This window comes from Sprattus sprattus, assembly GCF_963457725.1.
Source record: "Sprattus sprattus genome assembly, chromosome: 20".
Classification (NCBI taxonomy): domain Eukaryota; kingdom Metazoa; phylum Chordata; class Actinopteri; order Clupeiformes; family Clupeidae; genus Sprattus; species Sprattus sprattus.
In genome coordinates this window covers 26,807,709-26,822,708 of record NC_137918.1, presented here as the reverse complement: position 1 = coordinate 26,822,708, position 15,000 = coordinate 26,807,709, and the positions used below count along the sequence as shown (strand labels likewise).

Below are 15,000 nucleotides of genomic sequence, written 5' to 3'. Positions count from 1 at the left end.
AGAGGGACAAGAAAGATGAAGAGAAAGAGAGAGGGACAAGAAAGATGGAGAGAAAGAGAGAGGGACAAGAAAGATGGAGAGAAAGAGAGAGGGATAAGAAAGATGGAGAGAAAGAGAGAGGGACAAGAAAGATGGAGAGAAAGAGAGAGGGATAAGAAAGATGGAGAGAAAGAGAGAGGGACAAGAAAGATGGAGAGAAAGAGAGAGGGATAAGAAAGAGAGAGGGATAAGAAAGATGGAGAGAAAGAGAGAGGGATAAGAAAGATGAAGAGAAAGAGAGAGGGATAAGAAAGATGGAGAGAAAGAGAGAGGGACAAGAAAGATGAAGAGAAAGAGAGAGGGACAAGAATGATGAAGAGAAAGAGAGAGGGATAAGAAAGATGAAGAGAAAGAGAGAGGGATAAGAAAGATGGAGAGAAAGAGAGAGGGACAAGAAAGATGAAGAGAAAGAGAGAGGGACAAGAACACTTTCCGATGGTGCAGGCAGCCCTATACATTAAAATAAAAATGCAAATTATGCCCTTTTTTTATTATCAGGAAATCAGCCTAAACTCTGTGAAGAATTGTCTGTAACGGCAGGAGCGGCTTTGCTATTTCTCACTATTGGCAGACCATTAGAACGCAAACAGCACAAATTATGCCCTTTTTTATTATCAGGAAATCAGCCTAAACTCTGTGAAGAATTGTCTGTAACGGCAGGAGCGGCTTTGCTATTTCTCACTATTGGCAGACCATTAGAACGCAAACAGCACAAAGGTAGCAGAGATTATCCACGGTGATGAGTGTTTGATTAACATGCAACAGGCACGTGTCCGTCTCTCCAGCCGAGATAATCGCATGGGAAATTAGATACTTGAAGTTGTCACTATGGTGATCCTCAAGCAGCCAGCCAGCCGTGATTGCAGGGCAGAGCGCCTCAAGTTTGCCCGTGGCAACTTTCTCCTCGCAGGGTTGCCAGGGTTAACCCTCTGCAGAAACAACGCAATTAACGACAGAGAGGAAGACTCTGTGGGAAGTCAGCATCACAGTATAAGTTGTCGTTTGCATTTATATTTCAGCACACGCTTTTATCCAAAGCGACTTACAAGGATGTATACACAATTTACACTGATGGCACACTGCACATCAGGAGCAACTAGGGGTAGCCTACAGTTTCTTGCTCAAGGACACTTCGACAGGGAATCGAACTAGTAACCTTACTAAACGACTTCTCTACCTCCTGTACCATTGCCCCATGTTTGTGGTCGACTGTGGAAATGAAAGCGCGTATCCGTTGTATTGCCTCTCCTTCTCCATCAATAAGACTGATCGAGCGAGTGAAGTGTTTTTATGTTATTGATGATGTTGAAAAACGTGAAGTTTCAACTGAAGCACATGGAATGGCCTGGCTGTCACCTTGGCAACAGAGTTCCCTTTTGCTGCGTGTGATTCATCAGAGAGATAGAGAGAGAGAGAGAGAGAGAGAGAGAGAAAGGGATAGAGAGATAGAGAGAGAGAAAGGGATAGAGGGATAGAGCAGAGAAGATGAATCACCCTGAACTGCACTTGAGCTTTTGTTTTTTTATGATTTTGTTTAATATATATTCCTAGAGGCTCTCTCTCTCTCTCTCTCTCTCTCTGTCTCTCTCTCTCTCTCTCTCTCTCTGTCTCTCTCTCTATCTCTCTCTCTCTCTCTCTCTCTCTCTCTCTCTGGCTGTAAATAATCATACTGCTGTGTGAAGGATGGCCTTAGGTTGCCTTCAGAACATGAGGAAGAAGAGACACAAGATAGAAAGAGAGAAGGTGACTCTGGTCCAGAGAGCACAACAGGACAACAGGACAACAACACAACATCACAACAGGAAAACAACACAACAGACACAACAGCACAACAATACAACAGACACAACAGGACAACAACACAACAGACACAACAGGACAACAACACAACAGACACAACAGCACAACAGACACAACAGCACAACAATACAACAGACACAACAGGACAACAACACAACAGACACAACAGGACAACAACACAACATCACAACAGGAAAACAACACAACAGACACAACAGCACAACAATACAACAGACACAACAGGACAACAACACAACAGACACAACAGGACAACAACACAACAGATACAACAGCACAACAGACACAACAGCTCAACAACACAACAGCACAACCGACACAACAGGACAACAACACAACAACTCAACAACACAACAGACACAACATCACAACAGCACAACAGGCACAACAGGACAACATACACAGACACAACATGGACAGGAGAACAGGAGAACAGGACAACAGACACAGACACAACAGCACAATAGCACAACAACACAACAGCTCAACAACACAACAACATAACAGCACAAAAGGACAACAGGACAACAAACGCAACAACACAACAGCACAACAGCACAACAGACACAACAGCACAACAGGACAACAGATAAAGACACAACAACACAACAGCACAACAGACACAACCACAATCCAGTTAGTGAGAGAAATGATGGATCCACTTTAGCCACTTTAGCTATGATTCAATTCAATTTTCAATTCAATTTTATTTATATAGCGCCATAACAATACAATTGCCTCTAGGCGCTTAATGATCAATACATTGCTCTGATACTGTCAATCATGTAGTGATCAATACATCGCTCTGATACTGTCACTCATGTAGTGATCAATACATCACTCTGATTGGGCCCTATCTTGCACCCAGCGCAATTGTCATTGTCACCGACGCATGTATCATTCCTATCTTGCACCCGGCGCACAGCGCGATTTTCCCTCCAGAGGCGCGCTTCGAAATGAACTTGCGTCGACATGGGCGGGGGCGGAACAGAGAAGGCGTTTCTCTGGCGCAAGTGGTATTTTGCAGTTTCAAAACAACGCCGTGCGCCGTGCGCCATTGACCAAAAAAAAGCTGGTCTAATGTGAGGCGCAATGTCTAAAGTCTGTAACGCGTATTCAGAACGCTATTTTAAGGGCGCATGTGCTTGCCCGCACAGTATAGGACCTGTAGGCTACACTTTACTTTTGTCGTCTTCACGAGAGATTTACACCAATTGTTTGGCAAGCCATATATAATTACAAGGAAAATAAACTATTTACCACTTTGCTTACTTTTGGAGGGTTTCTCGCATCCCCATATCTATCTCCCGGCTTTTTACAAAGCCATACAATAAATCAAATGTCACGCAGCTTCAATTAACCTGAATCATTTGAGTCAATGTGTAGGCTACATGTATGCTTATTTTTAAAATATCTTGGATATGGATATCACAATGATTTCCTCAAGTGGTAAATACTTTATTTTCCTTGTAATTATATATGGCTTGCCAAAACATTGGTGTAAATCTCACGTCGGTCTCCTCGGCTGTGAACTTCTCCGGTCTTCCACCAGGTAATTCCGCCATCAAAATAACAAGCCGCTATGGACTATGCGCTTCTCGCTCTTAAAGGGAATGTGAAATGACGCTCGGATTGGTTTATTGCATATTACGCCCAAACCACACCTATGGCTGAGTAACCTCCTTTGGACCAACCCTTTTGACAATTGCGCTGGACGCAAGTGTGTTTTTTCCGCCGTTAAATTAGCAACTGCGCCATAGAGCCGCCCACACAGCTACTTGCGCTTGGCGCCGTCCTACTTGCGTTTCTGATCGGCAAGATAGGGCCCATACTGTCACTCGTGTAGTCAGGATTCACAATCATTTACCATCAGTTATGATTCAATTCAATTTTCAATTCAATTTTATTTATATAGCGCCATAACAATACAATTGCCTCTAGGCGCTTAATGATCAATACATCGCTCTGATACTGTCAATCATGTAGTGATCAATACATCACTCTGATACTGTCACTCATGTAGTGATCAATACATCGCTCTGATACTGTCACATCCAATTACGATCGATACATCACTCTGATACTGTCACCCATGTAGTCAGGATTCACATCACTTACGATCAATGTGCAACAATAAACTGAGCGCAGGGCGTGTTCTTCTCAGGAAGATCTCTTTAGAATTGTGGGAATTGTCCTCCCATTAACTGAGGAATGTCGGATAAACAAGCGGATGAGTGAAACCTATTTTTGGATGAGAACGTCTAAACAAGTATAAATATAATTATAAACAGCGTCGTCCTCATGACATCATTAAGACCTTATAAACAAGTACTATAAACAGCGGCGTCCTCACAACATCATTAAGAACTTCTAAACGAGTATAAATATAATTATAAACAGCGGCGTGCTCACGACATCATTACGTGCCGAAGACTGATGCTTTAGAAAGTCAAACCAAACTCCTCCCGCTTTCTGTCTTTGATTACAGTAGGGAGGTCTGGAATTGTAGAGTTAGCGACAGAGGGCACTCACACTCACACACACACACACACACACACACACACACACACACACACACACACACACACACACACACATACACACACACACACACACACTCACACACACACACACACACACACACACACACACACACTCACACACACACACACACACACACACACACACTCACACTGTCAGTCAGTACTCTTGGGACAGAGGGCACACACACACACACACACGCACACACTCACACACACTGTCAGTCAGTACTCTTGGGACAGAGGGCAAACACACACACACACACACACTCACACACACACACACACACACACACTGTCAGTCAGTACTCTTGGGACAGAGGGCAAACACACACACACACACACGCACAAACACTCACTCACACTCACACTCAAACTCACACTTGGGACAGAGGGCGTGTTGTTGATGTGTTCACTTGACCACACAGGGGCTGTCCTTCACAAAAGCAGGCCTTCTGGTTCATCTGTTCTGTGTTAAACAAGGATCCCTCAATTCTGAGACAGAGTTAAGAGGATTTGAGAATGCTCAGCGCTGTTATCGGGATAACCCTTTCACCCCGCCCTCAAGAACAGCCCCCTGGATCACTAGATAACCCTGTCACCCCGCCTCAAGAACAGCCCCCTGGATCACTAGATAACCCTGTCACCCCGCCTCAAGAACAGCCCCCTGGATCACTGGATATGAGGGAAGATGGCTCATTACTCATTACATGTCAGCCATGTTCCCGGTTGGTGAAGGAAGCCCGTAGCACTAATGCCCTTTGAGCATGACGGTGTGGATGGGAAGAGTTCCTGTAGCCCCGCTAGTTAAGATGAACTACTATTCTGGTACCTCAACCAGTATAGCAGAGTGCTAACAACACCATGGTCACGAGTTCAATACCCAGTGAAATGTTTTTATTTACAGTACTGTGTGTACAATACTGCAATGTGCTTTGGGTACTCATTGGGAGGGATTACTAGAGTCAGTTTAGATGTGTACCCATCATCAGCGTACTGCTGTGTGACGTGTGTGACGTGTGTGAAGTGCCCTCTCAAGCTGTGGACTACTAGGATCAAATTGAGGCGAGATTGATTGTTTGTTCTGCGGTGGCAGGCAGCAGTTTCCCTTCGCAGACTGACGTGTTAATTCACTGTAGCGCCCCTCAGCTGCATAAGGACCCCCCCCCCAGATGAGCTGATGGCTGATGAAGGACCCAGCAGCAACAACAGCAGGCGTTTCTGAATGGCTTGGAGAAGCTCTTGTGCACGAGCTCATTCAGAGACAAAGAGCAGTCATTTGCAATTATTATTTCTCTTTCTCTGGAGCTGCAGTCTCTGCCTCTGCCTCAGCCTCTGCTACAGCTACAGCCTCTGCCTCTGCCTCTGCCTCTGCCTCAGCCTCAGCCTCTGCCTCTGCCTCTGCCTCAGCCTCTGCCTCTGCTACAGCTACAGCCTCTGCCTCTGCATCAGCCTCTGCCTCAGCCTCTGCCTCTGCCTCTGCCTCTGCCTCTGCCTCTGCCTCTGCCTCAGCCTCAGCCTCAGCCTCAGCCTCAGTCTCTGCCTCTGCCTCTGCCTCAGCCTCAGCCTCATCCTCAGTCTCAACCTTAACCTCATCCTCATCCTCATCCTCAGCCTCTGCCTCTGCCTCTGCCTCTGCCTCAGCCTCAGCCTCATCCTCAGTCTCAACCTTAACCTCATCCTCATCCTCATCCTCAGGCAATTATATTGTTATGGCACTATATAAATACAATTGAATTGAATTGAATTGTTTCTCTCTCCAGAGCATGTGGACGGGTCTGATGTGTGTGTGTGTGTGTGTGTGTGTGTGTGTGTGTGTGTGTGTGTGTGTGTGTCTCTCTCTCTCCAGAGCATGTTGACGGGTCTAATGTGTGTGTGTGTGTGTGTGTGTGTGTGTGTGTGTGTGTGTGTGTCTCTCCAGAGCATGTTGACGGGACTGATGTGTGTGTGTGTGTGTGTGTGTGCGTGTGTGTGTGTGTGTGTGTGTGTGTGTGTGTGTGTGTGTGTGTGTGTCTCTCTCTCTCCAGAGCATGTTGACAGGTCTGACGTGTGTGTGTGTGTGTGTGTGTGTGTGTGTGTGTGTGTGTGTGTGTGTGTGTGTGTATGTGTGTGTGTGTGTGTGTGTGTGTCTCCAGAGCATGTTGACGGGTCTGACGTGTGTGTGTGTGTGTGTGTGTGTGTGTGTGTGTGTGTGTGTGTGTGTGTGTCTCTCCAGAGCATGTTGACGGGTCTGACGTGTGTGTGTGTGTGTGTGTGTGTGTGTGTGTGTGTGTGTGTGTCTCTGCAGAGCATGTTGACGGGTCTGATGTTCCATCGTCCGGACGACCCGCTGCACTTCCTGGAGACCTGCCTGCAGAAGACGAGAGAGTTGGGCGGGGTCGGGGGCGTGGCCTGGGACACCTTCATCACGCCTGACCGCCGCCCACTTCCTCCCATCGCTGCCACCTCACAAGCCAAGAGGGCTGCTGGGAAACTGGGTGAGATTGAACACACACACACACACACACACACACACACACACACACACACACACACACACACACACACACACACACACACACACACACACACACACACCACACACACGAACACACACACACACACACACACACACACACACACACACACACACACACACACACACACATGCTTGAATCTCTGAGCACTCCTGGGATCCGGGGATGGATTGAGAAGAATTCACAGACTATAAGACATCACGTCACACACATCACACACACACACACGACACACACGTCACACAGCAGTACACATCACCGGTAGACCATTACATATGTCGGATAAAGTGAAGGTTTTCATACATCAGGGCCACATCAGGGCCACGTCAGGGCCACACCAGGGCCACATCAGGGCCGTATCAGGGCCACATCAGGGCCACAACAGAGCCTCATCAGAGCCACATCAGGACCACATCAGGACCACATCAGGGCCACATCAGGGCCACATCAGGGCCACATCAGGGCCATATCAGGGCCAGAGCAATCTGTTCTTCTGTAGTGCAGTCCTACGTTCAATCTTCGTCTGCGTTTTTTTAAAATCTGTTTTATCTGGTTCTGTTCTGTTTATTCTGTTGTGAATACAGAGGGAGCCAGTGGTCCAGGTCAAGGTCCAGCCCCGGGGTCAGGGTTGGGATCAGGATCGGAGTCAGGGTCCAGTGGTCCAGCTCCAGGACCATATCGCCGGTACGAGCGACTGCCGCCCATCCAGGCCCAGTACTCCATCGAGAGTGACTCGGACATGACGGAGTCGTCCGGCCTGATCCAGGAGTACGACGTGTTCGACCCCAAGAAGCCGCGTCCGCACATCATCTTCGTCATCGGTGAGTAACGAGGCAGAAGATGAAGACTGCCACAGACAGGTAACGAGGACCTTCTTCCGGGATTCACAGCGTTCTTCTTCCGGGGGTAGAAGTTGCCCTCACATACCATTCTGTACAGCAATCGACACCTATTCAGAGGGCATTTAACTAATATCATAAAAAATTATTAAAAAAAATATTTTACTATTCAACACAAAATGACCAAGGATGCCAAGGATGCCAAGCATATGACCACTTCTTCATCTGAGATTCAGTTTTTTTATTGTAAATGATATTGTGTCATTTATATCACGACCAGTTGATGCATAGTACCTGTAGATCTTGACACAGTTATTTAACTGGGGGAGGGGTGCTGCAGTGCCCTATGTGAGCAACCTTGTGGTTGTGTGTGTGTGTGTGCATGTGTGTGTTTGTGTGTGTGTGTGCTTGTGTGTCTGGTGTGTGTGCATGCGTGCGTGCGTGCGTGCGTGCGCGCGTGCGTGTGTGTGTGTGTGTGTGTGCGTGTGTGTGCATGCGTGCGTGCGTGCATGTGTGCGTGTGCGTGCGTGTGTGTGTATGTGTGTGTGTGTGTGTGTGCATGCGTGCGTGCGTGCGTGCATGTATGTGTGTGAATGCGTGCGTGTGTGCGCGTGTGTGTGTGTATGTGTGTGTGTGTGTGTGTGTGTGTGTGTGCATGCGTGCGTGCGTGCGTGCGTGTGTGTGTGCATGTGTGTGTGTGAATGCGTGCGTGTGTGTGTGTGTGTGTGTTTTCGCTCCTCTAGGGGGTCCAGGCAGTGGGAAGGGCACTCAGACGCTGAAGATGGCGGCTCGTTACGGCCTCGAGTGTGTGTCGGTGGGAGAGATCCTCAGGACCCAGCTGCTCCACCACGCCACTACCGACAGGAAGTGGGAACTCATCGCTCAGATCATCGCCAACGGAGAACTGGCACCCCAGGTGAGGGCATTAGAACAGAGCTGGGACTACAGGTGAGGGCATTAGAACAGAGCTGGGACTACAGGTGAGGGCATAAGAACAGAGCTGGGACTACAGGTGAGGGCATTAGAACAGAGCTGGGACTACAGGTGAGGGCATTAGAACGGAGCTGGGACTACAGGTGAGGGCATTAGAACATTAGAACAGAGCTGGGACTACAGGTGAGGGCATTAGAATAGAGTTGGGACTACAGGTGAGGGCATTAGAACAGAGCTGGGACTACAGGTGAGGGCATTAGAACATTAGAACAGAGCTGGGACTACAGGTGAGGGCATTAGAACAGAACTGGGACTACAGGTGAGGGCAATAGAACAGAGCTGGGACTACAGGTGAGGGCATTAGAACAGAGCTGGGACTACAGGTGAGGGCATTAGAATAGAGCTGGGACTACAGGTGAGGGCATTAGAACATTCGAACAGAGCTGGGACTACAGGTGAGGGCATTAGAACATTAGAACAGAGCTGGGACTACAGGTGAGGGCATTAGAACAGAGCTGGGACTACAGGTGAGGGCATTAGAACATTAGAACAGAGCTGGGACTACAGGTGAGGGCATTAGAATAGAGCTGGGACTACAGGTGAGGGCATTAGAACAGAGCTGGGACTTCAGGTGAGGGCATTAGAACATTAGAACAGAGCAGTATGTGAGAGGTTTGGACTACAAAATTAGCTGTTAAAACGTCTTAAACGTCTTGAAACCTAATTATATGGGTAGCATTTACTGTTGGTATGTTAGAGTCTGGGCGATGCTGGTTGACTGCTGTGTGTTTATTTATGTCATGTGTCTTATGTTGTGTGTCTTGTGTGTCTTATGTCATGTGTCTTGTCTCATGTGTCTTATGTCATGTGTATTATGTCATGTGTCTTATGTCATGTGAATTATGTCATGTGTCTTATGTCATGTGTATTATGTCATGTATCTCATGTTCCCTATCAAATGTGCCTCATGTCATATTCCTTATGTCATGTGTCATGTGCCTTATGTCATGTGCTTATGTCATGTGTCTTATGTCATGTGTCTTGTGTCATGTGTCTTATGTCATGTGTATTATGTCATGTGTCTTATGTCATGAGTCTTTCGTCATGTGCCTTATGTCATTTGTTTCATGTTGTGTGTCTTATGCCATGTGTCTTATGTCATGTTCCTTATGCCATGTGTCTTATGACATGTGTCATGTGTCATGTGTCTTATGTCATGTGTCTCATGTGTCTTATGTCATGTGTCTTATGCCATGTGTCTTATGTCATGTGTCTTATGTCATGTGTCTTATGACACATGTCTTGTCCTGTCGTTGGATGTTCTAGGAGACGACCATTGAGGAGCTGAAGCATCAGTTCATAAAGAACCAGGATGCCAAGGGCTTCATCGTCGATGGCTTCCCACGAGAGATCGCTCAGGCCTTCACCTTTGAGGAACAGGTGCGTATCACTGCTTCCCACGAGAGATCGCTCAGGCCTTCACCTTTGAGGAACAGGTGCGTATCACTGCTTCCCACGAGAGATCGCTCAGGCCTTCACCTTTGAGGAACAGGTGCGTATCACTGCTTCCCACGAGAGATCGCTCAGGCCTTCACCTTTGAGGAACAGGTGCGTATCACTGCTTCCCACGAGAGATCGCTCAGGCCTTCACCTTTGAGGAACAGGTGCGTATCACTGCTTCCCACGAGAGATCGCTCAGGCCTTCACCTTTGAGGAACAGGTGCGTATCACTGCTTCCCACGAGAGATCGCTCAGGCCTTCACCTTTGAGGAACAGGTGCGTATCACTTTCAAAACAATCAACTGCACCACAGTATGGAATCAGATCAATGCCATAAATATTTTGTAATCTGTAATATAGATTTTGTATCTGTAATATAGATTTTGTATCTGTGAAACCATCTACACTTTCAAAACCTATCTACACTTTCAGAAACTATCTTCACTTTCAAAATCTATCTGCAGATATGGATTTCAAATACGAAATGTATCTACACTTTCAAAAACTATCTACACTTTCAAAATCTATCTGCAGATATGGATTTCAGTTACGGATTTCAGTTACGCATTACGGATACGGAAACGGATACGGATTTCAAGTACGAGTTACGGATTTCTGTTACAAATTACAAAATCTTTTTGGCACTGTCTTTACTTTCTTTCTAAAGAGCCAATCAGCGCTTTTGGCAGATTTTCTAAAGCGCCAATCAACACATTGTATCCTGTACTGACTAGCCAATCAGCGGCGCTAGCTTGCTGGTAACTGGGAAAGTTGAGTGAAACGGTGTATGCAGCAGTCATGGATCAGAGACCGAGAAATGGCACAAGTAAGAAGTCCTATATTTGGAGTTGTTAATAAAGTCATTGTAAAACGCACAATCATAGTCAGTGGTTTTCACTCCACACTTCGTTCCACCTGTTTCAAAGATCCTTGTCGTTGTATGGAAGATATTAGGATCTGCTTTGGTAGCTAACGAAAGCTAACGTTAGCATTTTCGTGACCGATCTCCTAGTCACATTTAATTAAGTTAACCATGAACAGTATTCATATGACCCATTATCACGATGAGAACATTTAGCAGACAGACTGCTATTGTCATGTTCTCCAGACACATGCAAAGTGATGGTGGGGGTTTACCGTTAAGTGCATATGCATCCTCAACAGCTGGATAATGACCAGCCTGATTTAGTTTCTTTTCATGGCACTTTGGGGTAGGCTATTTGTAACCATTTTCTGAAGTCCTTGAAAACATTTTATTGTGTATTTTTTGTGGAAGCGAGTTTTCTAGCGTCTCAGTGGAAGAGATATATGAGACCAATTTCTTAGTTACAATGCGTTCTGCAGCCAAGCGATCTCTGAATCGCCAGAGCCTAAGATTAACTAAATAGTACAGGTGTTCATCAGCCCTTTGGGCCAGACATAAGGCATGCTTGTTTAACTTCCCCCACGGCGTTCGTACACCGAATTGTATTCAAACCGTGCGAGGGAGACCCCAGATCTCTCCCTAGGCAGAGCGGTGGCAGATTTAGGTTATAACTATTGAATAATGAGCGGGCCAGCAGTTGCAAGCTAGCGCTGATTGGCTAGTCAGTACAGGATACAATGTGTTGATTGGCGCTTTAGAAAATCTGCCAAAAGCGCTGATTGGCTCTTTAGAAAAGGCTGTAAAAACAGTGCCAAAAAGATTTAGTAATTCGTAACAGAAATCCGTATCCCTATCCGTAATGTGTAACTGAAATCCGTATCTGCAGATAGATTTTGAAAGTGAAGATAGTTTTTGAAAGTGTAGATAGTTTTTGAAAGTGTAGATACATTTCGTATTTGAAATCTGTATCTGTAAATACATTTTGGAAGTGAAGATAGTTTTTGAAAGTGTAGATACATTTCGTATTTGAAATCCGTATCTGTAGATAGGTTTTGAAAGTGTAGATGGTTTCACAGATACAAAATCTATATTACAGATTACAAAATATTTATGGCATTGATCTGATTCCATACCACAGTGCCCAGATGAGCAGAGCGCCTAAATGTGACGTCACACCTGACTGCTGTTCCAAACTAATACAACGTGAGGAAGTTGCACAAAGTGCTTTTGTAACTATAGCAACGGATTCAGTTTTTTTCTACAGCTAGTCCATTTAGCTAACAAACACTTGCCATTCACCCATACAGTAGAATGACAAAACGCCGAGAAGTCATCTGGGAACAAGGCTCTGTCAGGAAAATGTCCATCTTCCCAAAAGAGCCAGGACTGAAGGCAACAGTAGCTATCAGATTGTAGACGTATTGTTTCATTCATTGATAATGATGCTGTCCTGGCCAAATTCCAAACTTTATAGCTTTATTCTTCTTTGGCAAGCCAGTGTCAGTGCCTGGCTCTGTGTCTGTTCAGATTGGTTCCCAAGACCTTGTGATCCTGCTGGCCTGCTCCAATCAGCAGCTTCCCCTGACTCTGTGTCTGTTCAGATTGGTTCCCCAGACCTTGTGATCCTGCTGGCCTGCTCCAATCAGCAGCTTCCCCTGACTCTGTGTCTGTTCAGATTGGTTCCCCAGACCTTGTGATCCTGCTGGCCTGCTCCAATCAGCAGCTTCCCCTGACTCTGTGTCTGTTCAGATTGGTTCCCCAGACCTTGTGATCCTGCTGGCCTGCTCCAATCAGCAGCTTCGGCAGCGTCTGGAGAAGAGAGCCGCCCAGCAGGGTCGCCCTGACGACAACACCCACGCCATTGAGAAGCGCCTGGAGACCTTCAAGCACAACATCTCATTCATCGCCAAATACTACCAAGAGAGAGGACTCATTGTCAGGGTGAGACACACTCCACATCTCCAAGCACTACCAGGAGAGAGGCCTCATTGTCAGGGTGAGACACACTCCATATCTCCAAGCACTACCAGGAGAGAGGACTCATTGTCAGGGTGAGACACACTCCACATCTCCAAGTATTACCAGGAGAGAGGGCTTATTGTCAGGGTGAGACACACTCCACATCTCCAAGTATTACCAAGAGAGAGGGCTCATTGTCAGGGTGAGACACACTCCACATCTCCAAGTATTACCAGGAGAGAGGGCTCATTGTCAGGGTGAGACACACTCCACATCTCCAAGCACAACCAGGAGAGAGGACTGATTGTCAGGGTAAGAAACACATCTCACTCATTTCCAAGCTCTACCAGGAGAGAGGACTAATTTTCAGGGTGAGACACACTCCACATTGGCAAGCACTACCAGGAGAGAGGCCTCATTGTCAGGGTGTGACACACTCCACATTGGCAAGCACTACCAGGAGAGAGGCCTCATTGTCAGGGTGTGACACACTTCACATTGAGTCTGAATCTCAGGTAGATCAGGTCTATGGCTACATTAATGCAGCATGAAGGCTGGGCTTCCAGGATCCAATTAATAAAATGTGTCTGTGATGCCACGATTTAATAAACTTTTAATCGTCAACGGAGACATCTACCGTGCTCAAATGTACATCCCCACATATCGAAATGAACTGCTTCATCTTTGCTGGGGTACACCTATCTCTGTCACCCCGCCCAAACATTGCACTACACACACAAGTTACCGATGTTTAAAATCTCCGTTGTATTGTTTAAATATCACCCCGTCAAATCACTGTCATTCCGTTGTCATTACACATACAGTGCTGTTTGAAAATATGTGAACCCCTTGAGCAGTTTGGAGTATTACGTTGTTTTACTATGATTTTTCTTTTTTATCATAGCCAGTTTTCCATATATGAAATGTCAGGTTTATGTTTATCAATTGCATGTACTTGTTTAGAGGGAATTGTGTGAGTAGCCAAAAAACTACTTTAACTGCTCAAGGGGTTCACATACTTTCAAACAACACTGCATACTATTATGATGTAAGACTGTGCACCTACATTGCTTGTTCACCAAACGAGCTGGGATGAGTTCTTGCCGCCATTTGATTTGTTTCCTGTATTGGGAAGTGCACTCCCGTCCTGGGACGCATTTATGGTTTGGGCAGGTGCGCGAGGAACGTTGTCTCACGTAGTCTCACGCATGCGCAAAACCCAGTTTGGAACGATTGCGCAATCCTAGGTGAGGCACTGCTTCCCCTGCCCATAGACAAACATGCTTCTGCCGGAAATGTGCAAAATCAGTGACGTTGATTATAAAATGCTTGAAATGATTGGAATCATGCAGAAATTACACCTTTACCAGACCGAATCCCGCCCACAACATTTTTGGTCTGGAAGTTCGGTCTGACACTGCTCCATTGGGGAGAAATTATTACAGATCCGAAACGGATCTAGCCAATCAAATTGTCAGGGCAGGCTTTATACGATGATGGACAGATGGCTTTTGTTGATTTAACGGTAGATTCGAAATTGTACCAAGATGGCGGCGTCTCGGCGTCTCATATTTTATGTGAATTAAGCTATCTACACGACTTTTATATGTCTACATTGACTCGGTTAGTTGTGTATGTGCAACACGAATGTTGCAGAGGATTGTAGGTCTTAACTGAAGCTCTCTAGCCCATTATTGTTAGGTTATTGCTAACGCTTAGACCAAAAATCCATTGAAACACATAGTAGCTAGCTAGCCTCGCTGCTAATAAGTATAACGTGAGCATGCATATCTCACAGATATTGACAGCGCATTCATTTTGAAAGAGGAAAAGAGAAACGCGATGAAGGCATTTGTCGATCGAAATTATGTTTTTGCCGTCCTTCCTATGGGATCCGGTAAAAGTTGAATGTATCAGATGGTCATACTACGTTGCTCTGATTGGCTCTAGGTATCCAATTGAGCGAAGAGGCATTTTCTTTCCTGGTTCGT

At 46.1% G+C, this 15,000-nt stretch overlaps 1 protein-coding gene across 1 annotated transcript in view; it reads left to right on the top strand.

Moving 5' to 3' along the window:
• ak5l (adenylate kinase 5, like) overlaps positions 1-15,000 on the top strand; it is a gene marked incomplete at both ends in the record, with an annotated part of 16,988 nt that overhangs the window by 458 nt on the left and 1,530 nt on the right. The window contains 5 exons of the mRNA XM_080859305.1: positions 6,685-6,874; positions 7,552-7,734; positions 8,496-8,668; positions 10,012-10,125; positions 12,800-12,991. Coding sequence (XP_080715431.1) covers positions 6,685-6,874; positions 7,552-7,734; positions 8,496-8,668; positions 10,012-10,125; positions 12,800-12,991 — 852 coding nt within the window. The remainder of the gene's footprint in view (positions 1-6,684; positions 6,875-7,551; positions 7,735-8,495; positions 8,669-10,011; positions 10,126-12,799; positions 12,992-15,000) is intronic.